Consider the following 26845-nt stretch of genomic DNA (forward strand, 5'->3'; position numbering starts at 1 on the left):
TGGAGCGTGTCCAGAGGAGAGCCACCAAGCTGGTGAGGGGTCTAGAGAACAAGTCATATGAGGAGAGGCTGAGGGAACTGGGCTTGTTTAGTTTGGAGAAGAGGAGGCTGAGGGGGGACCTCATTGCCCTCTACAACTACCTGAAAGGAGGTTGTAGAGAGGTGGGTGTTGGCCTCTTCTCCCAAGTGAATAATGGCAGGACCAGAGGAAATGGTGTAAAGTTGCGGCAGGGGAGGATTAGATTAGATATTAGGAAGAATTACTTTACTGAGAGAGTGATCAGGCACTGGAACAGCCTGCCCAGGGAGGTGGTGGAGTCGCCATCCCTGGAGGTATTTAAGAAGCGTGTAGACATGGCACTTCAGGGCATGCTCTACTGCTCGAGATTGTTGGTTTGTGTCTGTTTGTGGGTGGGTGTGGTGTGGGGTTGTGGATGTTTGTTTTGTGGGGGTTTTTGGTTTTGTTTTGGTGTTGGCTTTTTTTTTTTTTTGTGGTTGGACTCTATGATCTCAAAGGTCCCTTCCAACCAAGAAGGTTCTGTGATTCTGTGACTGCTAGGCGGCATCAATTTCCTCTCTTGTTCCTCATTTTGACACCAAAGGCTACAATCCTCGCTGATACGCAGCATTCCAGTCAGGGGCAGGCAGGGTCTTCCCCAGCACTACAGCTGCAGCAAGAACTTTCTCATCAGAGCTGGCTGGGGAAAAAAAAAAAAAAAAGTTTCTGGTTCATGGAAGAAGTTGTTTTCTTGAAATCCCCTGACCAGAAGCTACCTTGACCCTGCAGCTGCTCAGTGAGACTGATGCCTTTGTCAGCAGGGAGAGGAAAAAATGTCCTTATTCAAAGAGCAGCTGCAGGGGAACCCCCCCCAGGGGCCACTTCAGCCGCAGGCTCCTGGTGTGGTGGGAGCTCTCTGGCAATCTCCGCGGAGGGGGAACCCTATGGCATGCCTACCCCCAGTGCAGACCTCTGCACAGAGCCCGGGTAGAAATCCTTCCTAGTCTGCTTGGCTGCAGTTTACCCAAGGCTCTGCTAATTTATTCTTTTGTTCAAAAGAAGAAAAACAAAAAAAAAAAAAGAAAGAAAAAGAAGGGGAAAAGAAATAAAATTAACTCAGTCACTCTGCATTTTCTGTGAAACTTGTGACCAACTCCAGTCCTCAGGGCTAAATGCCATGGACCGAGGAAAGCATTCCTGTGGGTCTTCCTATCCCCTTGGCAGCCCAGGCAAGCAACTAATCCCAGCCAGCTAGGGGCTGCTGTCGGATCTCCCCGATGACTGCCTGGAATTCCTGGCCGCATCCTGCACACATGCTGCCTTTCAGCACTGGCATAGTGGAGGGAGATAACGAAGATTTGGAGATAACGAAGATTTGGAGATAACGAAGATTTGCATGCTGCTGCCAGTGGGGAAGAGTTGTGCGCTTGCACTCTCCGGCGCTTTGTTGCTGGTTTAGGGAAGACAGCTGTCGTGCCGTGCAGGTGAACTGAATTCACTGGTCCCCAGACAAGGCTTCTTTCTGTAAGTGGGTCTCACGGCTGATGGAAATAGCAGGCGATGTAGCAATATGCTGCCATTCTGCCTGAGCGCTCACGATCCTTTCTCCAGCAGCCTCAGCCTGTGGGAAGGAGCTCCCTGAGTTGCCTGTCTACAAGTGCGCCCATCTGCTTGAAATTGGAATTCCAGAATTTGCAACAGAGCCAAATCTGAAACATTTTGAAATAATCTTGGGCTTTCATGTTTAAGAAGCAAAACTGTGAGACAAAGGGAGTGTCCAGCCTCTGTACTGAAGCTGGGCTCCCAGAGGTTGCTTTAAGAGCTGTGCTTCAGTGCTGGATTCAGCCCAAGGATTTCTTTAGACAGGACAGGGTCTTTTCAGAAGGTATTTCTTACTGCAGAATAATGTAACGGGCCCTTAATCAGTGCACATGACAAGGCCATTTATCATTTACGAGCCAAATGTGAAAAGAATTGTGTTTTTTATTTTCTCCTACCTCCTTCAGAGATCACTTTTCTACCACTTTCACATGTGACCTCCAGGATTTCTTCCCCAGAGGGGATGTGTGCGTGGGGATAAGTGCTCATGACAGCGCTACATCTGCACCTCACATAAAATGTTCTCAGCTTCCTTCCCGTTACTGTCTAGAGACCGCCTTACAGAGATGTGTTTTCAAGGAGCCAAATCTTTTAACTGATTTTTAAATCCCATCTAAAGCTTGTGACTTCCCCTTAGAAAATGGGAATGCTTGGTCCCATGGCTTGACTTACTCTGCTTCAGTATTCGCACAGCAGCCCACAAAGCCCACACACAAATAAGGGAAGCTGGCAAAAACCCTTCACAATTTGTAAGCAACTCACATCTACCTTAAGAAAATAATTATGTAGATTCTCTGCTCCCCTGGAGATGTTTTGGAAGAAAACTAAAGAGATGCAATACAAAAAATTGCTCAGGGCTGCCATTTTGCACTATAACTCCTCTTCTCTCTGCAGTTGCCTGCCCCACTATTCTGTTGGTCTGATAATTCTACTTTGCTCCCACTGACTCAAATAGGCACCAGTCACCATTTAGACATTTTGGCAAATGGGCTACCCACAAACTTCTCCCGGATGAATGCACTGGGGTGGTACATAGCAGCGCAGGGCCTGCAGGTCAGCTGCAGCTGATCATCTGCAGTTGAACGAGTGCCCAAAAAAGTGCAGCCAGATATCCAGAAGGAAGATATAGAATAAGCAGGACAGCATCTGGCCTATATCATGACATTGTGATTACCCAAAGAAATTGCTTGCAATTATGCTAGACAAAAAAAAAATTAATCTGGAAATGGGATTCTTAAGTGAGGGGTATCGTTGTAATTAAGTATAAATCAAAACCCTTTCCTCTCCTAATATGTGGCATTTTGGATTCGGTTCATAATACCTCTCTGTTTTTCCCCTTTCCCAGTTCCAACAGCAATCTTTGTTGTTACTAGCATAAAGAAAACACAACTGAGGTCTCTGCTTATCTACAGAGTTGTGCCCTTCCAAGGCAATTTTTTATCACTTACATGCTACCCTCCAGATAAGTGTGATTTTGACTATTATTTTCTAAGAAAGTCACTGAATACTGATTGTATGATTACACATTCCGAGTTCCTTGAACCACAGCTTGTCTGTGCAAACAATGAGTTCAGTAAACAAATGAGCTGTGAAATGATTGCATGTGAATGACATGTACTTAATAAATGGTGCTGTATTATGTCCTTGAGCACGCTGATAGTTCAACAAGAGGGAAAGAAAAGGGAGAATATTCTCATACTTGCACTGCGTTAGGTTCTCACGGCTGTGTGGAATGAAGTGCATTGCTGCATAAACAGGCAATCAAACTTTTTGCCTCATGGCCCTCATAATTACATACAGAAGGGGAATATAGGATTTTTTGTGCCGTATGCAGAGATAACCTTTGATTACAAAATTGACTGGCAAAAAGAAGTGACAGATTTTCAATAGCTAAAAAAAAGAAATCAATCATTAGAGCAAAACTTTTCAACATTTCTCTCTCTCCTGCATTTTCACTTTGATTTCTCTGTATCTAGCAACGCCACTCAGAGCTCCTTAACACTCTGCATGAACTTTCAAATTAAAACATTTTATCTTAATGGGAATTCTAATCATATTGGGATGTGTTTGCTGAGCTGCGCTTATCATCCCATCACGGGAGGGTTTTTTTTTTTTGCTCAGGATTTCCTTTGATTCGTGTTCTACAGCAGAGAAGTGAAGGCACTAGAACCATTGACTGCTGCTAACAATTGTGGAAAAGCTGAGACGTTATAGCCGTTCTGTGAATTAAAATACTGTAGCTATTATCTAAAATTGGCAGCAGAGAATTCCTATGGGTTTTCAAGATATATCGCTTTGGCAGCACCTGCATATGTGAGAACTGGGGCAGACCGTAAGAGCTTGCTGGCTCACTGGATAACCCCACTGTTAAAGCCCTTTGAAATTTTGCACAATTGTGAAACGAGATCCTTCGACTTTCGCCATGGTAACACCCCTGTTGTTTTCCTTTGTTGACAGTGGAAGGCCTGAAAGTAGTGGAGATTGAGAAATGCAAGAGCGACATTAAAAAGATGAGGGAGGAAATGGCAGCAAGAAACAGCAGGTAAGTTCTGCTTTGGACCTAACCAAAGAAATAAGCATCTGGTTACAAACCCTAATGCAACATTTCTGTAGAATTGAGTTACCTTCTGGGCTTAGAGGTAGAGGAACAAGGAAACCAATAACCATTACGGACAGTGGTTTTAATTTAACATTTGAAGATCTATAGCCATTCATCTGTTAAAATAGCTTGGGCGGCAGGAAAAGAGAAAAAGGTCTTGCAACAGAGAGTTATTTTGCACCATATAGAATGGGAATTCTTCATCCAGATTTACTAGGAGAGAGGGAAAGGGAAAGGAACTTCTGCAAAGTGTGGTGTTTGGTTGGGAACAAGCTAACGCTTAAATCAGGTCCAATATATTCTGGGAAAATATCAAATAAATATGTAGCAGCTCTTCTAATTATGATCTCATGCTATTATAAAATATCCATTTCAATTTCAACAAGAAACTGGGAATTTACTGTGTAATTCAAGGGCTCACTATGATTGTGAAGCTTGGTTTCACTGTAATTAAAACAACAGCAGAAAAAATTGCATTTTGTACAGTATGTGGTCTCGGCTGGAAAGTCTGCCCCCTGTGTCACTGAAATACCCCATTAGGACAAACAAATAATCACTGTGAGATTATTAATACTTCTGGGAAGGTTGCTGAAAAGGGATATACTGCGGTGCTCAAAGTGTGGGTGAAGGGGATTTTTCTCAGCAAACGTAACTATGCTATCTTGACAGCCTCTCTCTTTTTCTTCATTTGGGGTCAAATTCTCTGACCTTTAATCAAAGTTATTTCCTATTAAGGGCAATGGGAGATTTGCTAAAAGAATTAAGCTTTATAATCACTCACTTTTATAAATTTTGCTATCCAGATATGTCAGGAGGCACAGTGTTAATACATCCCTAAGGCCAAATTCAGCTGTCATACTAGCATAAATGCAGAGTAACATTATTAACCTCAAATCTGCTCCAGATTTATACCAGTAGGACATATTGTGGTTTGCCCTGTGACTTGCATCATTTCTTGTTCAGGTGGGGGAGGAAAACTCATTAGAAAAATCAGAGCTCAGACTGGCAGCAAATGCAAAAACATGTATGCTGATTTGTTCTGGGTGTGATGTGAATAACGTGTGTGCCCGAGCATGAGTATTCACTTTTCCTCAACTGTTGTAGGGAGCTGGGAGAGCTGCATTTACGAGCATGGTGACGCACAGGCAGATAAGGAATTAAAAAAAAAAAGTAGTTGTGGCAACTTCATGTTTGCCCAGTTGCTGCCACACACATCAGGAAGTATGAGACTGTCCCAGCAGCAGCCATGACTCATTCCCGTTCCAGATCTTGTCACCTTACAATCTATATTTTGTAGTATAAACAGCAATCTGTTAACAAGAAAAACAGGAATGGGGAGTGCTATGTCTGCCCAGTGCAGCCAGCTCCAGCTGAGGTGTAGTCTTCCCTGAGGGCTTGTAGTGAGATATGACAGCCACCAAAAGCCAGAGACCAGCATGGAGCATGATGCTGGAAAGCTGTGGTCAAGACTGGTGCAGTTCTCAGCAGCAGGTAATGCTGGGCACCAAAGCCCAAGCTAGCTTGCTCTGAGCTCACACTGTGTAGCTGCTTTTGCTGAAGCAGGAGCCTAACTTGCTCTGCTCAGCATCACTGTGCCCTATCAATGTGGCAGCTACCCGTCACAGCTCTTCTTGGTTGTCTTGAGCTAGGTCTTCCTCTTTCTCAGCTGCACAAAAGCTCCTCCTCCTCACACAAAAGTCTGCCCACAATTATCTGTACCCTAAGGGCTTGGGTCTCAAAGCAGCAGCTAGATGTGGCTAGGTTCAGTGTGTAACTAGGGGTAGCTACGAGCACCTCTTTTTGCTATAAGAGAATCATAGAATCATAGAATCATAGAATCATAGAATGGCTAGAGTTGGAAAGGACCTTAAAGATCATCTAGTTCCAACCCCCCTGCCATGGGCAGGGACACCTCTCACTAGAGCAGGTTGCTCAAAGCCCCATCCAGCCTGGCCTTGAACACTTCCAGGGATGGGGCATCCACAACTTCCCTGGGCAACCTGTTCCAGTGCCTCACCACCCTCACTGTAAAGAATTTCTTCCTTATATCTAATCTAAATCTCTTCTCTTCCAATTTAAAACCATTGCCCCTTGTCCTGTCACCACTCTTCCTGACAAAGAGTCCCTCTTCAGCTCTTCTGTAGGCTCCCTTCAGGTATTGATAGGCTGTTATAAGGTCTCCCCGGAGCCTTCTCTTCTCCAGACTGAACAACCCCAGCTCTCTCAGTCTGTCTTCATAGGAGAGGTGCTCCATCCCTCTGATCATCCTCGTGGCCCTCCGCTGGACCCGTTCCAACAGGTCCATGTCCTTTCTGTGTTGAGGACTCCAAAGCTGGACACAGTACTCCAGGAGGGGTCTCACGAGCGCAGAGTAGAGGGGCAGAATCACCTCGCGAGACCTGCTGGCCACACTTCTCCTGATGCAGCCCAGGAGAGGATGGGCTGCATCAGGAGCCCATCAGGGCTGCAAGAGGAGAGGATGCTCCTTGGTGGCTGGACATTAAGATGGACCCCATTGGGAGCTGCTGAGGAATGAGCTGTGGCTCCCTGTTTCTGAGTGACCACAGATCCACAGGAGCCATGCCGCTAGCCCCCAGTGGCCCCAGCCTACAGGTGCTTCACCCCAGAGCGGCTGAGCAAGCTCTCCCCTATTGGCACAACATATGTGCATGCTGTGGGGGGAACAGAGGCATCCCAGGGCAAGTGGAAATGGTTTTGCTTCTATTTAGACTTGTCATCCCTTGTGTCATGTCATTTGCTAGGTAATGCGTTACAGTTGCAATTAGGGATCACGTCTAAATTTAATTAATGAACATAAGTATGTGTGAGTCCATTTATTCCTTCAATAATATCACAGTGTACACAGCTGTATTCTTGTATGTTTACATATTCTTACATTTGCTGCTGCATTACCAAACAGAATAAGGATGAACAGCTAGGTTTATAAAAGTCATCATGCGCTATGAATTGTGCATGTCCTTTTCAGAAGAGCAAAGCAGCCCCACCTGCATCCCCTCAAACTGCTTTTTTGCTAGTCTGCTTTTTGTGTTCACCAGTGGCAGATGCTAATAGCATTATAGTGTCATTTAAAACCATGATCATTTACGAATACAGTTTTACATTTGTAAAGTCTGATGCATCCTGGCTCTGCTGTGTTCCCCAGTGTGGTAGCATGAAGGCTTCAATGTCTTACTACAGCTGGGAATTAGAGACAGTTGGCTGACCCTCAGCTAACCCTGGCAACCGGCTCCAATTAGGGCAAGGAATGCCCCAATCTCACTATTTTTATCCTACTAATGCCCCTCACAGTGGAGTTTTGAGGAAACAGCTTTAGAAAAGATTAAGACAGCTTCTCACCAACTGAGAATCTCTTTAAACAGGGCAGGAAAAAGCAGCTGGTGGAAGCCAGCTGACCACCATGAACTGTAAGATGACATAACTTTTGTAGGATTCAGACAACACCATCAGAAATTATGGCAGACATCAATGTTAAGAGGAGAAAAGAAAAGAGAACCAGACCAATTCACAGCAGAGAAGAGAAGCACTAAAAAGAGGTGCAATACAGAATATGCAAAATAATTTAAAAAGAGACAAATACAGTTAATGCAATACTTTGGTTCACTTCTTTTGGGGGTTTTCTTTTAGCTTCATTTGGCAGGAGGCTTGAAAAATGAGAAAGGATAATCCAAATGTTAGGGATAAATGCAAAATGCAATCTGATCAATCTCACATGAGTTAAAGTCCATGTGACCAACTACCTGGGAAACACATGCTGAGTTAAAGTGTTACGATTGCCACTGGTGATACCACAGAGCTCTTAGTTTTATTGTGCCCTCTGCGGCTATAAGGCAAGAAACTGCTCTCACACTGCAATGCAGCAACCTAGATATTCTGCAAAGGTTATAAGGCTGGTATGCACCTCCCGCCATCACGGTCCTCTTCTCAGATGGGATAGCATCAGCTTGGCTCTTCCACATGCAGAGGAAGGAAGAGTAGAGAAGTGGCAGTGGGTGCTGGTTTTGATAACCAGGTGAGGGTTAATTACCTGTAATTGCTGTCAGCAGCTTCCTTCCTCCAGGACCAGGGAGCCAAGCAGACTGTGTCTGCCAAGCCTGTGCCTCACTGCTGTTGTCCCACCTGAAGGGGAGCAGATCTTACCCAAGCTTTTACAAGGCCTGGAGCTGGGTTGCAATAAGCCATGGGCTCAGTGGGTGCCTACACTAGTAAATAAGTACAGGCATGCCAGTGTCCATACTCAGCATGGTCCCAGGAAGGGTTCTGCCATCCTCAGACCACTATGCCTGCCACAGACACCAAGGAAAGGAAAGTTACTTGGTTTAAATAGAAGTGATTTGGTATCCATGGATACATACCTGAAGACAAATGCTCCTTGCTTGAATTCAAATAGATGGAGAAGGGGCGACAAGGGTGTTGCACGAGGGGAGAAAATCCTAAAAATGATCACACTTTTAAAGCATTTGAGCAACACCACATTGGAAAGGGAGAGGTTGAGGAGTGGGGTAATTCTCCAAACAATGTCTACTGAGAGACCAGAGTACTTCTGGCATTTTTCGAGGCACTGTGATTCTGTTCTTACAATGTTAAGAGCTGAATATTTTGTTTCAGGACTAACTGTCCCTGCAAGTACAGCTTTTTGGATGAAAACAAGAGGCTGACTCCCCGGCGGGATGTACCATCCTACCCAAAGGTACCACTCAATGCTTGCTCCTCCCAGAATCCTACCACGCATTTGCCATCCTGACAAGTGCTAGTTTACAATTCATGACTTCCTAGCCATCAACCTCCTAGTTATTCTAAATCCACATCCTGATCCAAAATCCCTTGAAGCCAAGGGGAAAAGCTGTCCTTGCCTGCAGTGACTTAGAGTTGGATCCTCAGTAGTCTTTAATACTTGAAATCTCATTAGTGTTTGAAATGTTAATGAACATTTTGCATTCATCAACATTTAGCACTCTTTTGTCTAGTTATATTTGTTTATTCTCCATGCTCACAGCGAATAATCAAAAATAACCTATAATGTTGTACTATAATTGAAAATAGTGCAGCTGCCTGTTTTCTCCTAATGGATTATTTTTTAATTTAAAAAGTAATTTATGGGGATGCTTCACCTAGGGAAACAAAGAGAAAATGCGACATTGGATTCTCTCCAGAATGATTCATTGTCCCTGTGAAAATGAGTTAAGTGTATTTTCTAGAGAAAACAGTAATGCTTAAAGAAAAATGTCTACTGGACAAGTACAAGCACAAATCCACAGTGATGAATGAGGCTGAAATCATGAAGCACACAGGATCTTTGGTCCTAGCACCAGCAGTCTTTGCCCACAGGAATTTTTCAAAGCCACCAGGTTATGTCTGCTCACTGCCCAGCTCACACCTTGACGAAACACCAGCTCACACATGTGTAAATCATAGTTTAACCATAGGCATTTGCTTGCACACGTTGAAGCTGGCTCAGCCACTCTGAAGTTCACGTGGTCCCGTGTGATGCAGGTGTATGATATGGACACATATCTTTGCATATTTGTCTTCAGAGCCATATAGAGCAACAAATTATAAGTTCTGCCATTTATTCTGCTCTGCCTATCAAAAGTGACCTCTAGGTCTCTGAAGCAGACATCATGAGACTTACATTTCTTTTAATTAACTTTTGCCCAAGAGGTTTGTGCTCCTAATGCTAACACATGTTTTCACAAAACATATTATTTCTAAGCCAGATTTTTTCCCTTAATAAGTATATATGTCAGATCAAACTTTGATGTACTGCTATGATATTAGGATCTTGAATTAACAAGTGCTACAAAGAGTTGTACTGGCTGACTGCAGAGTAAACTGGTAATCTGTATTACTATATTATCCCTAGACCAAATCTTATAGGACTTTTCGTTTTAGGAGTTTAGGTTCTGTTTGACAGATTTGCAAAATTTGTTATCAGTTGTCAGGTGCTGGATTTGTCCAATGTCAGTGAGGCTAGGAAGTGATGAGTACACTGAAAGAAGATGTCATTACAACACTTATCAAATAAATCTGTACTGCTAAATCAGTTTTCTCGCAGAACATCATATTAAATGTATATCATATATGCAAATGCAAAAATCATTGCCTTCTCAAGATGGAAAATTAATCTTCAGTGTTATCCTTCCTTGGATTAAGTATCAACAATTTGATGGCTCAGAAAATTTAATTCACCTGTTCAGTACAGTAAGCCCAAACTAATTAGAGATAGCCATGGTAAATGGGCCAATCAAAGCTACAAGGTTTTTGTGTCCCACAAAGACAACAATCAATAGAGTCTTGAAAAGATGAATTGTTAGAGTCCAGTTTTCCCTTGGTCTTTTAACCCTCCACATTCCCTTTTTTCATTTTGTATACAAATTGTAACTGGCTGATGAGCTTGATTTTGTTTTAAGCCTCTGAGCGTAATGATAAAAAATCACTTGAATCTTCCAGGCTGACAACCAATTTGAAAATGTAGGCGTTCTTGAAAAATACTCAAGATGAGAGCGTAAATCATCCAAAAGTAAATATATCATACCCACCAGCTAATTTAACACTGTAAGCATAGACACTTGACACCATCCAGCCGTGACTGGCTGCATCAAATGTTGCTGATGCTCTGCAGGCAGCAGAACCAGTGCAGATGGGGACAGATATGTGACCTGTGCCCTTTAAATCCCCATGCTGGATTTGCCCACAACCCCATCCATAACACCTCTGCTCTCCTCCCTTTTCTCCCAAATCCTCCACCTCCCTGCCCCGCAAGGATCTCCAGCTGCCTGCCAGCTGGTACCATGTCAGGCAGCGAGCTGCCTGGGGGCTTGCTGCCTACCAGGCTTGGGCACTCTGCCATGTCCATGAGCAGCCCGGTGGGGAGGGTGAGGAGGGCTGGGCAGGCAGAAGGAGAGATCAGTTGCTCTCTCCTTGGGAAATGTGGCTGAACCCCATGTGAATGGAACCCCAGGAGTGCCAAGGACATGCCAATAGCAGGTCCCAAGCCAGGTTGGGGGACCTTTACTTATGTTGACTGCCTCTTTGTCTGCAGTACATGCTGTCCCAGGAGACCATTGAAGCACTACGAAAACCAACCTTTGACGTCTGGCTGTGGGAGCCCAATGAGGTAAGGATGCCACGTTGGCTGGGTTAGTACTCTTTCTGAGAGCCAGCAAGGCCAGAAGGGCCCTTTAAGATGATCTGCAGGGTTTTCCCCCTTTTCTTCCCCTTATTCTCTATGCTTTTTTTTATTTTCATATCACACCAGAATACAGTACTTTTTCCTAACAAATGCCAGGTAGATTATGCTGATTATCCTATCCTGACTCCTCTATAGTTTTTCTTTAATCTCTTCTTAGTAATGTCCCGCAACAACTGGTGTGCTATCATTGCTGCCACATGACTTCTCTCATGTTGTTTTACCTGAACAAATCGATCCCTAGCAAAGTGTATGCTTAAGCGTATCATCAATAACCTGGCTTAAATCAATAAACAGCATGCTGCTGTGTGAAGCCAGGCAGAGGTGCAAGCATTGATTCACACCCTTTTAGGCAAGGGTTTTTCTGCAGTGTGTTCTGAAGAGGTTGCAAAGCTTCATGTAGAGCCTGTTAGTACTTTCTTACTTTTCTTATTGCTATTGCTATTTTTCTTATTGTTATTAGTATTATTCATTGTTCATCACTTGTATTGCAGAAGGTTCTGGAAAGTCCTTGTGTAAACCTCTGTAGAAACATGAAGGAGAAGGATGTTTCTATAATGGCCAGCTTATACTGCAAAACTAGATTCAGCAAATATGAGCAAATCTCACCTAGGAAAAACGTAAGGGAGAACAGGACTAAACCAGGATTTTGGCTTTGGATTTTTCCCAAGGGAAAGATTGTGTCATTCTAGCAGCACTCCCAGCAATCACCTTAATTACCTTATCAATCAGATCTTGTGCATACAAGTAATTCTGGCTCAGCGCCTGGAGATCAACATGACAAGGAAAAATATCCCAAACCCACCCACCGTAACAGCATATTTCCTTCAGGATATTTCATCTCGCTGGTAGAGTAACAGAAGGACTCTCTGGTGGCTTTAGCTCCATCTCTCATTCACACAGGCTGGTAGAGCTTCCCCTGTGTGGTCTGTGCCAAGCTGAGGCTGGTGCTCTGCAGTTACTGCTCCCTCTCCAGCCCTTTTTCTCTCTATCATGGCCATACAACTGCTCAGGCAAAATTACTCTCTCATAGCTCTTGAATGCCTGTCAAGTCTTTACAGCAAGAGAGAATTATGACCTGCCAGGTGGACCATAACACTGTTGGGTCATTGTTGTTGTGACTATTAAGAAAGAATAGGGAGACACAAAAACCATTATCCATGGATTCTTGTGTGCTGAGGCATAATATTTTAGCACAGTAACTCATTTAGAGTACTAGGAAACACTATATGGTGGCATGAACAAGGGTAACAACAGGGTGCGGAGATTAGACATGCCCTGCAAGGAGAAGTGCTGCTCAGAAATAAGATACTGCACAAATTCTGGTGAGCCAAGTGCCGTATGGGTTTATGTCACCCTTTTAGCTCTCGTTTATGTTTACAGAGAATATTTCAATTCCATCAATGCTTGTTTAGCAATGAGCATTTGCCCATGTGCCCAATGCAGGGCAGGCAGGCTGTAAACCATAGTCTTCTGTAAGCAAATTAATAACGTTGTGCTCTGCAGCATCTCAGCAAGCAGAGCTACGCAGCAAGCTTGTGTTCTTTCCAAACGCCCACTCACTTTCAAGCCTCAGAAAAGCCCAATATTCAAGCTTTTGCTGTTAACCAAGAAAGCTAAAAATGAAAACTGAGATTCTCATGTGTTCAGGGGCAGGAGCTTTGGGACCCAGAGTCACCCTGCCACTCACCCAAAGCTCTCTTGACAACAGCTGGAGGGAAACAGGCATTTCTGAGGGTAATTCAGCCCTTCTGGATAAAGTTTATTGCCTAGGAAAGCCTTTTCTGAAACTATTGCAAAATGTATTTTCTTCCTCAGGGACTAGGAGCAAGACACGGTGGCCTACAGCAAAATGCTGGCCTTGTGATCTGAGCACAATTCAGCTCATGACATTGTCCCTCAAGCCTTGCAGGAAAGTCTCTTTCTTCCTGTTCGGATGACTCAAAACCAGCCCCCTTCTTACTGCATGAACTATGTATATTCCCGGGATAAATATAAAGTTTCATCCGACGAAATAATTTTTCTGGAGAGTTTTTAAGAGCCTAAATAACAGAAACCTAACTAAAAATGTCTCCAAGGCCATATCTGTGACATTACACTCAGCACATTAGAACTCATGGATCAGTCTAAGGTCTAAGAACTGCATCTGCTAATATAATGGCTACATTTCATCCCCTGCGGATTTTGCCTTCAGAAATGGGAATGCAGATACATAAGCTCCTGAAGTCCTGGAAGTCTGTTCATTTCTGACCAGCTGTTAAGTGCCCAGACACATCCGATTGTCAATACCTTTCTCTTGCAATATTTTCAAACCCAGAAGATTAAGCAGGAGTGGTAGTGCTAAACTACCTGCACCCCACTTCCTACCACAGAGCAAAGGTTGTCTCAAAAAAGCAGCCCGCCCTTGCATTTCAGCTATTGGGATTCATCGTTATAATTTATGGGAGTGGATGGTCACAAACCTGCTGCGGTTCTGGAGTGTTATAACAAGAGATCTTTTGTTAATCAAGAAATTTCAGTTAAGATAGTGGATTTAGGAACTCCCAAAAAGTCATAAAGAAAGAAGATACTGACACATATCTGGAATAAACATTTCATTAAGGATCTTTTATTTTCTGCTGACATTTTCTATGCAGCTAGGGCCTGACCCATTTCTGTACAGCTAGAGTCTTTGGAGTCAGAGATAAAACTCCCTCTGACTTCATTGAACATATCCCAGCTGAATTAGAAAATGGCAATACTTTTTTGTGAGAAGGAATTGCTATGATACACATGGATCACAGTTACTAAAGAGAGCTGGTGCAATTCAAAGCCCTGAACAAAACCTATGAAGTCAACAGCAATCTGCCTACTTCAAAAAGCTTTCAGAACCATTCTGTCTCCCCTTTTGCACTGTCTTTAATCATGTAATCTTTGAACATCTTTCTTTCATCTTAACAAGAGGGCTCTGCATTTATTAGATGCTTGCAAGGAGGAAATTCACTCTCCAATGTATGGTAAAGTGAAGTGATATTTACCAAGCCAATAATCTATCTGTTCATGGCTGCAGATGCTGAGTTGTTTGGAACACATGTACCATGATCTTGGGTTGGTAAAAGACTTCAACATCAATCCTATCACGTTAAAGAGGTGGTTGGTAAGTATTTCAAATTACTGATATTTGCAATTTTTCGAATTAAAAAATCAATAAACAACCATCTAGTCATGGAATTAACATGACTCACATGAGTAATCCCATTGAAATCAGTCAATCTATACAAATTCTTAAAATGTAAGTACTTCAGCAATAGTTTGCATTCTTGTGGTAACATGACATTTTTTTAACTGTTTTACTTTTGTTTGCTGAGCTTTCTATTACTGAAAGCAGTTCGTTTCTGATGAATGCTCTTGGTACCTGACGTAAATGGAGATGAGTGTTTTCAGATATGGCCAAAAAAAGACAGTATGTGCAGTAATCATTAGGTGTGCTAAATCACAAGGAGTAAAAGAGCAAGGCAGGAAGGAAAAGGAATTGCTGAGAAGTTAAATAACTTCCTTTGCCTTGTTTTTTAACGTTGATCGAGTTCCAGAAATGCAAGACATGATAAAGATGAGATCATACCAAAATTACGATGCCCAAAGAAGAAACACTAGAGTATTTAAAAATCAATAAGCTATCAGGTCCGAGGAAGAGCAAAAGAAAGAATTTGCTAAAAAGCTGAAGAATATATTGGCATTCTCAGAAAAACCCATCATGTTCCTAGAGAACTGTAGAACTGTAAATATTTTACCCATTGTTTAAAAAGGATCTAGGGATTGCCTGAAGAATTGTAGTTAGTAAAACTTGCTTCTCTGTCGGACAAACTGATTGAAACAATAATTAAAAACATCATGATGTGAAGTTCCTTATACAGATGTTTCCTAGGATTCTTGTAGCGAAGAATTGTATCTCACTAATCTCTTCTAATTACCTGAGGAGTATGGACAGAATAGAGGGAACTGTTTTACATGATTGATGTAGACTCCCAAAAAGGCCTGAACAAATTCCCCATATTCAGAAGGTGGCTAGAAAACACAAAGCAAAACACTGGATTCATCATATCACGAAGTACAGCAAAAGCAAAAAGCACCTGGGCAGCAGCGTACGCAGGGCAGTGACGGTCGCTGCTTGTTGTGCTGCTGCCGGCTGAGGGTAACAAGGCATTAGACTGATCAGAGACTGGAATAAGGGATAAAATGGACCAACATTACCATGTCTCCATAGAAGGCATAAGGCTTACCTGGAATTTATGCTAGTTAAGGACTGGTTAAGTCTTTTTAGAAAAATGGTATGACTACATTAAAGGAGATATAAAAAAGGATTGAGACCTAGGAAATCTCTCCCCGAAGAAGGCAGATGAAAAGCTCAGTACTGCTGACCCTAGAAAGCAGCTGAACACAAGAGTTGGGATGAAACCCAATACAATCAAGGCTAGCACAGAGTAGATAAAACAGAAAATTTCTTCCTCCTGTCTCACAGCCTCAAAACATGGGAAGCAAGGTGGTATGTCAACACACATCAACATGCCACCCACATACATTACTGCAGGCAGCTTCCTGTTAGCTTGTAATTTGTTACTGCTAGCATTTAAGACAGCCTCATTCTGAACAACAAGGTGAGTTTGTTATGTATTTTCTACAAAGGTAAGACAGGGTGAGATTTCCTTTCTGAAACATTAGCTTCACAGAAAGATGATTAAAAAAAGGCCCAAGGACTCTGCTTCAAACTATGATACTTCCCCAGGCACAGTATGGGCACCAGTTTGAACTTAAGTGGGTGAGAAAAAGCCACCTCATGCGTATGCTTACTTTCTTGCTCCCACATCCACTGGCTACAGAAATGTTCCAGAAAGGGGAGGAAAAGATGACTAATACAACCCAGTCACTCCAGTCTTTCAGTGCTCTGAGTCAGGAGTCCCCTGGGATGCTCTGGGCTCCCCTGCTGGATGTATACACTACATCTATGCAGTGTTGTACAGTGCCTGGGCATGACCACGGTGTCCAAGGGGAACCTGTGAGATACTACCCACCACCTGGGAGCCTGGCTGTCAACCATATTGTGCCATTAGTTATTAATTTTAAAATAATGTAATATATTTCTAAAGTCCTTGCTGCAGAACAAGCTGAACAGCTTTTGCAATGAAGACCCCAAATATTGAAAAAGCATTGAAAACCCATAGCTCTTTTGACCTCATCCAGAACTTTGAGGCTTCCTAGAAGTCAGGCCCCAGACTGAAGGGTTTGATCCTGATGGGGCTTGAGGACTTTTGAAGTAAATTCACTATTTACCTGGAGAAGGGCACACTAATTCCATCCATGTCATTCATTCAGGCTCAGTAATTGAAGCATGTGCATAAGGGCTCTCTCAGGTCCAGGCTATGGAGGATTCAGTAGAAGGGGTCCAGCAGTGCTGTTGATGCTTGACTGGTTTCTGCAGGACAGGATACCAAAGGCTGTCCAGTGTGTTGGAAGAATGACTGTGGCATGTGTTAATCCAGCTGTGCCAGCTTCACACAGCTAGCCCAGCTGACAGTAGCGAGGACACATGGAAAGACAAGCTTTTGTAATGAGGGCACATAGCAGGGATCTGTAGAAAGTTAAAACACACAAAAATCACTCCCATGTGCCCATATGGCTAAATCTCTCTGTGCTAACTGGCATAGGAAATCCACACAGGTGTGCTAGTGCGTGTGCATTCATATCTTCACTTTGCCAAGCAACACATCCCAAAGTGCCACCTCTTATCATCTGCAAATGAAATAACAGCTGCATTTCAGCCTTGAAGATTTCAAAGCTGCAATTTGCATTCAGTGAGAGAGGAGAACGGGGAGGCATTTTATATCTTTAGTAACATGGAGTCTTTACACAACTCAAAGTCACCATTTAACTACCACACGGTTTGAAATACAAATTCAGGATGAAAGCACAGAATTGTATCTCAAGACTGAGAGGCACTTGCATCTGTGCTGAGATGTTTTCCCATTGCTAGCTGGTATGAGAGAGAAGTTGCTATGAGCTTTACCTGCTGACAAATTCTTAAAAGGCAGTAATCTCTCACCCTCCCCCAGGAAGGCAGAGAGTGTCAGAGGGCCTTATGCTGCCACTTTGTCCTAGCAGAAAATAATACTGGGCTCCATAGGACTCCTGTAGGGATTCCTGCAGTGCTTCCAGGGAGACTGGGAAGCGTATGTAATCATGTTTTTCTAAAAAGAGCTCTTCTGTCTCTGACTGTTTCATTCCCTCTCTCTGCAGCTGTGTATTCATGACAATTACAGAAACAACCCCTTTCATAACTTCCGGCACTGCTTCTGTGTGACCCAGATGATGTACAGCATGATCTCACTTTGCAGCCTTCAGGTATGTCCTCATCTCAATAGTGTCACTCCATTTCCATCATGGGGCACATGTTCATCCACTGGGCACCATGATACCTGTGCCACATTTCTTGCAAAACAGGCCACCAGCTTTGTGGCAAGTGATGAATTTTGCAGTGGCTGCATGTGTTCAGTGCCTGGGGAGAGCAGGTGAGGTGTTGCATTTCCACCTCTGTCTGCCTGCTCAGGCATCCCATCCCAGACCCCAAGCACCTTCCCAGCTTTCTGAGGCTGCTGAGAAGCTACCTTCACCTCCTGGATATCCCAAATTTGTGCACCAGAGATCTTTTGGCACTCCGATAGCATGAAACATCTATGAATCAGACTCAAAAGCCTTCTGAATTGGTCTGTGGATATGGTCCTCATCTGTGACACAGTATGTTCCCCTAAGAGGTTTTCTCCAAACGTGTTCTTGCACCCGGGTCAACTGCTGCAAATAACGCCTTGCATGTACCGTACACGAGATTCACATTTGACCTGTACTTTGTCCAAAACTATAGGCATCATCTGTTTTCATTGACTGGATAACCTGTGTTTATACATTAATTTAATTTCTGTACAAACCAGACTTTATTCAGTTAAAAAAATGCTTTCTTCTCCATAGTTGAACATCTCAGTTACCATGTCAATTTTCTTGCCAATAAGACTATGAAGAAAAACTTGCTTTAATGGAAGTTTATCCTATTCAGAAGCTGTGGGAACATAAAACTTAATTTTTCTCATTCTTTTCATAACTTTAGTTAATGCAGACTACAATGGCAACTAAGCTATCTTTCAACCCTCCCTTAACTAATCAGGATGCTCAAATGACTTGTAAGAGACTGTACTAATATCTCAGTGCTTTTATGTGATCTCTGCAATAATAGCAAGTTTCAAGCAAATTGCCCCCTCTGAGCTGCTGTTATTTAGTACAACAAAGGCAAATCTGAGTCATTTTTACTGGAAGGGAAGGCAGAATTCTCTGTCTTGACTGAAGTAAATTGATCTATGAAAAAATACTTAATTTTGCTCAGATTTGCATTCTCTAAAAAGTAAATGTGGGTGGGTTTTTTACCTCTTTTCATTTACGGGGATAGAGGAAGTAGAAATTGTAATACTACATTGTAATACTACAAAAAAATACAATGTTTTGTATTTTATAGGAGAAATTTTCCCAAATTGACATCTTGATTCTTATGACTGCAGCAGTATGCCATGACTTGGACCATCCGGGCTATAACAATACGTAAGCCTGTCTCTTGCTTTCCCTTCCTTTAAAATATATTAGGAAGTTAATACCAGCTGGCATTTTTTGGTAGATCAGGTTCTCCTTATCACAGCTTGAGCTGGCCATGACCTTCCCCAAGGCCCTGCTGTTCACTCACACGTGGGCCAAGGCAGAGCTTCATGCAGAAAACTCAGGTCTGGGTTGGGGTTGCCAGCTGTCCTTGTCTCTGTAAGGAAAATGCTTTTTCATATTTCTATTGCAACATTTCCCCCCGCTCCTGAGAAAACAAGGTAAAATGTTTTACAGCTGAGAGGGCATAAATGATTACAGTTCCATTGACTGAAACAGAATAATTACACTAAAATGCAGAGTGGTTTAACTTGTACATTACTTTGTGATTATAAATCATGAAGTGCATATTATTCTATTTATTATCATGTGAGTAAATTAGAATTGTTGACCCAGGGACACTTCTCTGTGCATGTATGTGTGAGTGAAAAAGAGAGAGAACCTAATTTATTTGTAGCCATTCACTAAATAAGGGCAGAACCAAATTCTGACTGGGATCACTGAAAATCTCTCTGGTGACATGTTGACATTAGGGGGGGCTGAATGAAGCCCAGACAGTTCCTTCTGTGTTTGTTCTATGTCATTTTAAGCTATAGAGACTTTTTAATTATTTTTTTAAAAAGAATACCTACAAGAGAATAGTGCCTGAGATGATATTAAAGTAATAGCTATCTTCTCTAAAAATCTGATTTAACATTAACGATCAAAAACCAAACTGCAGCTAATTGAATAAATATTGAAAAGAATGTAAATAAAAGTAAGCAGAATGGTTTAGAGCAGCTGGTGTGTGTCTGCAGGAGTTCTCATTGTTTTTCTTCACATCAGCTATCAGATAAATGCACGAACTGAGCTTGCGGTACGCTACAATGACATCTCCCCACTGGAGAACCACCACTGTGCTGTGGCTTTCCAGATCATTTCCCAGCCAGAATACAACATTTTCTCCAATGTCAACCAGGACCAATTCAAACAGATAAGACAGGTATGAATGCTGCTCCCATCTGTGTCGTACAAACTGTTCCTGAAGATGTAAGCACGCACAGACTTCCCTGCTGTACGATGCAAGTGAATCATTCTCCCTAGAGGGTAGGACTGAAAAAGCCCCTCACACTGGAAGGATCCAAGAGGGATTCTTGGAAAATTTCCACCGCAGCACTCCCTGGAATGTCTTGCTGAGAAATAATGAGTACATCCTGACTATTAAAGCCTATGACATTTTTGGGGTTGATATTTATATTATTGAAGGAACCAATTAGCTCTGACTGGGAAAGGATTAAGCTCTCATGGCAGAAGTTTATGCTTTAAGAGAACATTGTATTAATTTTAAGAGGGGCTTCAAAATGGGAGAAGATTTACAACAGCAGAGCACTGTACTTTTGGAAGAGGCTCTGGTGGACTGGGAGTCATCACAGTTATCTCTGAGACAGTGAATAATGCTACAACTCCTACTAGAGCACTAACGGCCAAAATTCAGTCTTAGTTCCACATTACGCCTTCCTTACACACCAAATGAAAAAGCAGACCAATGTAAGGGCTCAGATACCGGTCTGGCTGGAGTTACCGATTCTGCCAGTGCATGGGAAGGTGGCATGGACCCAAAATGGACAGATCTGTATGAAAACCCACAACTTTAATTTAACCACGTTTTCCCATCATAAACTCTGCCTAGCAGGAGAATACAGAGCCCCTAACACATTGGCTGCATCTGGGTATTTCAAAGCCCTTAATCCAAGGAGGATAAGTACAGAGGATATGCATATCTACTGATGTTTGTCTCTTCTTAGGGCCACTAAGTCAGTAGCAAAATCTATAGTGCTTTCCAAGGAGCCAAAAGTGGATCTTGGCAAATAGAGCGTAGCTTTTAACATCCTGTTGTACAGTTTGTTTTTCCACAATTAGTCAATCAGAAAGGAAAAACCTCAGTGCCTCTGGAATATCACACCAGTTTTACAGATCAATCCAACCATGCTTTTCATATACCGTGAACTCTTTATAAGCCTCTTTCAGTTTGCTTGGCAGTTTCAAGTCAGAAACTTCCCCTTTCAGTGTTAACAATGTAATGCATCTGAGGCTTTTTGTATGTAAGAAAGACCCTACTTTGCTCTGCAATAGTAGACTTTGTAAAGAATGTCAAGTTAATATGTGAACATGTTTTCCTTGCTAGGGAATAATTACGCTAATCCTGGCTACAGACATGGCGAGACACGCAGAAATACTGGACTCTTTCAAGGAAAAAATGGAAAATTTTGATTACTCAAATGAAGAACACATGACTTGTGTAAGGAGGATTTGTAGATTATTATTTTTCTGTGCATAGTGGGAAAGCTTGTAGATTAACATTTATTTGCTTAAAAAACAAGATTCAATATACATTATCAAAAATTAATCCTTCCTATATCCTCTGCCCCACCAAAAAGAATTAAAACTCCTCTATATAAAGGAGGTTATTCCAGTTTTAGAAATCCTGGAGTCCCATTGAGAAAAAAAATAAATTTACTCTGTCAGGATACAAATTCTTATTGTCCATTACTATGGGGCAAAAGGTATCCACAAGAGTACAACCCATAGTCTCCTCTGCTTCCTAATCTAGTCATCTTTGACATCTAGGGAAGCCTCTCTCCATCTGCCCCTGAGTGCTCCACAAACAACTTCATGGTCATTTGTGGCTGAATCTCTTCATGCAGCAGATAAGCGTGCGTCCCACTGTGACACATCCCAGTGCTACAGACAGGGAAACTGAGGCAGAGAGGGGTTAAGTCATTTACACAGAGTAACTGAGAGAGTGGAAAAGAATCCAGATCATGTAAGACCTCTGATTTAATCCTAAAACTGTCCTTTCTGTTTGAAAACATTGCCTCCCGTTGAATTTTAAAGACACAGGTTCTGGATAGGGGAAAAAGGGCTGGTGATAAGACTGCAGTATTAAAGTATTTTTCTCTTTCAGCTAAAGATGGTACTGATAAAATGCTGCGATATCTCCAATGAAGTCCGCCCAATGGAAGTAGCGGAGCCCTGGGTAGATTGCTTACTAGAGGAATATTTTATGCAGGTAAGAATGAGGGAGAAATGCAGTTGCACAAATTGCTGCTCTTCCTGAATCCTACCTCAGCTGCAGGTGCTCTGCTGCCTTCACAGCCCAGTCTAGCTCTAGGTTGGAAAGGCTTCTTTTACTGAAAGCAGGAAAAACTCTTCAGAAAGCAAGTGAATGCAATTGACTGCAATTTGCAGATGAAAGACAATAGCAACCTAGAAATCCTCATGCTAGCAGACTGAAGCTTGTTCTCTGTAAAGAGGCTGCTTTGCAAGTTCCTTTGATATATAAATGATTTTTGAGCCAGAAGGGCAAGAACAGTGGCAAGAGAAAGTTGTCAAGTAAATGATCTCAATTATCACACAGAAACTAGTTAAGATAATTTTCACTGTGTGTGAACATTTGCCTAAAGAGAAAGCAGATGACTTGCTGAGGTGTGCAAAGTCAGACTTTAAGCTCCCCAGAGCATTGCTTCTCACTGGATTCCCAGCTGGACACAGTTTCTGATTGCTTAAAAAAGGATGTCTGGAAGAGCAGCCCTCAGTGGCCTCCGGCACATGGGCTCCTGAGCAATGTGTATGTGCTGCACCAGTGGGATCTCAAGAGACTCACACCTGCAGTGCTCTGAGGAGGAGATGCCGGAGCTTTCTTGTGTGTTCTGTCTATACGTTGATAGGGTGCATGCTGAGGAAGGCTTCTCACAAGAGACAGACATCTCAGATGATCTGTCAGAAACACTCCTCTCTCACTACATCTGCAGCTTTTTACTCAAAATTACCATATCTGTGTGCCTTACTGTTTTGGCCACCCAACAAAAGCACTATGTGCCGAAAGACCCAATAATTGAGAGAGTCCGCTACAGGATATCTTTTTTGCACCCACAGTCTGTGACCTCCTTGCACGTGAACCCACATAGAAACAGTGAGTCAACTAGGTACCTTGGTAAACTCATTGCAGTCAATGGGATTGACCTAGCCAGCCAGAACTAGTTTTAATCATTACTAAAGAAGGATATGTAATTTCTAGTTCAGTAACTGAAAATAATCACTCTCTGGAGAGTGATGAGGGAATCAAAGACCTATTCCTTCTCTTCCAGAGCGGCATAAGCCATTGCCACCTTTCTGAATGCTCAGAAATATTTTACCTCACAAGTCCCATGGGTTTGCAAAGGGAACCAGGTGGCCTCATTGTCCTGTGAAGCCTGGAGATTAATGTTTTCATGCCAGTACTGTGCAGATGTAACAGAACAGAGTTCTCTTTATTCAGATGCTTGCTCTCAACAAAACAGGATACATTGGCCCGAGGGGAGCATATTGCTATTCTGTGCTGTCTTCAGACACCGAGATCTGCGTCTGAAGGCTACTGCTCTTTAGCTAGTGATCTACTTGGTACATGACTCTCCTCACAGGCTTCTAGCTGAGATTAATATTTATTAACTCTGGATTTGTTCCAGAGCGACCGAGAAAAATCTGAGGGGCTTCCAGTGGCACCATTTATGGACCGCGATAAAGTGACCAAACCGACAGCACAGATCGGCTTCCTGAAGTTCGTTCTCATTCCCATGTTTGAAACAGTAACAAAGGTAAGCCACGCAAGGCCAGAAGCAGAAGTGGAGACATGCTGAGCTTCAATGTTTGCTCTGACAGGTGTTAGCCAGGGAAATGGGGATATACAGTTCACATCCTGTCTTTGTCCCCTTTTCTAGTATGTACAAGTTAATGAATACAAAAGGAAACATTGCTACTCTCTCTTTTTTTCACCTAGCTATTCCCAGAAGTGGAGGAGGTGATGCTCCAGCCCCTTTGGGAATCCAGGGACCGCTATGAGGAATTAAAGCAGATAGATGATGCTATGAAAGAGGTAAGCTCTAAATCTCTCTTTGATAAAGCAAACATTATGATTGAATAAGTCAAACATAATAATTTAATAACAGCTTAATTCTGAAACAGTAGGAATGCTTATGGCATAATCATAATCATGAGAAAAACATTCATTACACCTGGTTGGAGAAAGTAAGTCTGCAAAAGACCATGCTCTTGGAGAGTCAACCAGGCACCACACAAGTACGGCTTTTAAGAGAGGGACCTCAAGGTAAACCCTGGAGATAACCACCCGAGGAGAGTGTGTTAGCAAATAACTTCTTCCCGGAGGGAGCTGCCTTCCCTTGGGATGGAGTTAGCCTGGGCTAGACTGGAGCGAAGTGTCCTGGGGTTGGGCAGTTCAAGGCACTGCACCACCAATGTGTAAGTTTGTTTTCTGGGAAGAAACTCCCACTCAACGTGCCTATCATCAAGGATGTGCTTGAAATTTTATGAGGAATCACCCCCTAACACACAATATCCAGTAGGATTAAACACATGACCAACAAAGTCATTTTCTGGCCCAGGCTGAGTGGGCACCTCCATTTACAGAGTGTCGCTCATTTTGACACGTGAGGCTTAGGGGAGGTACGATATGTGTAATGTAATCATGTTTACTCTCTCTCTCTGGCCATGTCTGTGTTGCCTGACAGGGCAGAGACCGAGGCCAGGCCCTGGGCGCAGGTGCCCCACACCCACAGTGCAGCAGCCAGAGTGCCAACCTGGCTGCCGCAGTGCCCTGCAGCCTGTGACACTGGGCCTGCACGCCTCCCTTGCAGGCCTCTTCGAGTGCTCCTTTTCCCTGCCAAGGCAGATGACAAAAACCTACCCAAATGGCATCACAGTGTAGGGGTTTTCTGACATGGACGAATTTATCACGGAGACTGGATACTATCAGTCACTCTGTCATTAAAATAAATTGGGAAGTGCCCTGGAGCACCGGTTGTGCTGATGTTGTTTGATAGGTGGGAAACGCAGGTTCATTCACTTGATCATCCCTGGCTGGATGCTCCCACCTCCTCCCAAGTGCTTTGGAGGAAAAGTCCCTCAGCAGCACAAATACTAAGGCTGGTTAATCAAAAAGCACATGCTTTGAGGGCACTAAGTTATAAAGGAGAAGAAAGTCTTTTAGGCATTCTTCAGTTTAGAGTGGAGCATTTCTCAAAGGATGGAAGAAGAACTCAAATATGACTGCCAGACTTTCTGAGTCCTATTCATCTTTCAATTTGAGCTGAGATTTTACTTCTGGTTTACAGAAGCTGTCAAAACAGAAATTTTATCCAAACTGATGGAGCTTTAATTATGCTATATTGGCATAAAAGTTCTTCGGAAAATAGGAGATGCCTGAATTCATAAATATCCTGAAACAGCAGGAGTTAGTTAATGATCTGAGAACCTAGAATGGCAGATGATGAGAAAGACTGAGTGCTGTTTACTCAGGACATACATCCAGAGCTGTTTAGATGAAAAGGTGCCTGTGATATACCAAGCTGCTGCCTGTTATTTCCCAGGAAAAGTTGCACAAGCTGCGTGCAGAGATGAGCGTTCCACTCACAGCAGCAGTGGAAAGCAGCTCAGTGGGAGTCCGGGGTATTAATCCTGCTTTGCTCTTCATTTCAGTTGCAGAAAAAGAAAAGTGAAAGTCTGACCACCAGCAGTACCGAAAAGTGAGACGAAAACATCTTGGAGCAAAACATAAGCCCTAAGGTTATTCTGGTTTGAGAAATGCTGTATTTGCCAAACAGACGTGGTGGCTCCGTCACAATCCAACTGGGACGATGTATGTGGCGAGGTGGCAGGCACGGATGCCCTGCCTGCCTGCCTGCCCGGGCGCCTTGTCTACAGCCTGCGACCTGCTCACACAGGCACTGCCCACCGCCATTGGGCACCGAGGACTCCCCTCACTCTGTCATGCCCATTGAAGCCCCCTCCCTGGCAGGACTTAACCCTGTGGACATTGCACAGGTTGCAGCACGGCTCAAATCTTCAGCAGATTTGCCTTTTTGGTGACCACACTGACCACGGTCTGTAGAGACAAAGTGGAGTTTAGCTAAGGAGCCTTTTCTAGGAATTGATCCACTGGCATCCAAAAACAAAAGAAAAAGTTGTTTTAGCCAAGATACTATATATATGTGTACAGCAGTATGCTAATTACAGCATAGCTTAACAGATGCTTATATCCTGACCAGGGTCCTGGCATATGTTTTTGTTTGCCTAGTAGGCCCTAGTGACACATTTCTCTGTATTATCCTCTGAATTTTATAGTCTTCACAGTACAGGCAGAAGCCAAGCATAGTGGATGCAATTTTTTTTTGTTTTTTTACACTAGAGGAAATCAGAAGAAACCTTGGTGAGTTTGCAGGTTTGCTTTGTGGCCTGGTGCAGCTAGATGTCACAGGATCTTTCAGCACGAGCAAAGAAGGGATCGCAAAGCCTAAACCACTGTGCAAGCATATTTTTATCCTCATGGATGCAAAAAACAACAAGAAAAGCCTTCAAAGATGTACAGAATTTTTTTTTTTACTTCTAAACTGATCTGCTAAATAATATATTCTTCTACAGAAATGGGTGTTGTACTTGTTTTCTTTTGCGTATGCGTTCACGTGAGAACTGTCTCTGTTCCTAACGACAAATGCTTTCATAATGAATGCAAGGTAAGGGGCTGCAAAGGAAAGGGGAGGGTCAGTTCTGCTTAAGAGGAGAAGCTTTAGAAACACTTTTTATGGTGTACTTGCATCATAAGCTCAATACTGAAAGAGCTTTGCTTCCCTTGATGACTTTGCAAAGGCTGGGAGCCAAGCTCTGCCCAGAGTTGCAGTCGTGCAAGCAGACAGCAGGCAATACTGTGATCGACTCCTGCGCACCTCCTCGCCAGAGGGGAGGCC

General features: G+C 43.0%; 1 protein-coding gene across 4 annotated transcripts in view; it reads left to right on the plus strand.

Moving 5' to 3' along the window:
• PDE9A (phosphodiesterase 9A) overlaps positions 1-26522 on the plus strand; it is a 52828-nt gene extending 26306 nt beyond the window's left edge. For all 4 annotated transcript variants that reach the window (XM_074161002.1, XM_074161012.1, XM_074161021.1 and 1 more), the window contains 12 exons: positions 4054-4138; positions 8822-8903; positions 11256-11330; positions 14452-14538; positions 17673-17777; positions 18937-19019; positions 19896-20052; positions 21235-21348; positions 22015-22119; positions 23555-23683; positions 23866-23961; positions 25581-26522. In XM_074161002.1, coding sequence (XP_074017103.1) covers positions 4054-4138; positions 8822-8903; positions 11256-11330; positions 14452-14538; positions 17673-17777; positions 18937-19019; positions 19896-20052; positions 21235-21348; positions 22015-22119; positions 23555-23683; positions 23866-23961; positions 25581-25631 — 1169 coding nt within the window. In that variant the 3' untranslated portion in view covers positions 25632-26522. The remainder of the gene's footprint in view (positions 1-4053; positions 4139-8821; positions 8904-11255; positions 11331-14451; positions 14539-17672; positions 17778-18936; positions 19020-19895; positions 20053-21234; positions 21349-22014; positions 22120-23554; positions 23684-23865; positions 23962-25580) is intronic.
• The last annotated feature ends 323 nt before the right edge of the window (positions 26523-26845 follow it).

The sequence above is a fragment of the Numenius arquata genome, chromosome 1 (genome assembly GCF_964106895.1).
Source record: "Numenius arquata chromosome 1, bNumArq3.hap1.1, whole genome shotgun sequence".
NCBI lineage: Eukaryota > Metazoa > Chordata > Aves > Charadriiformes > Scolopacidae > Numenius > Numenius arquata.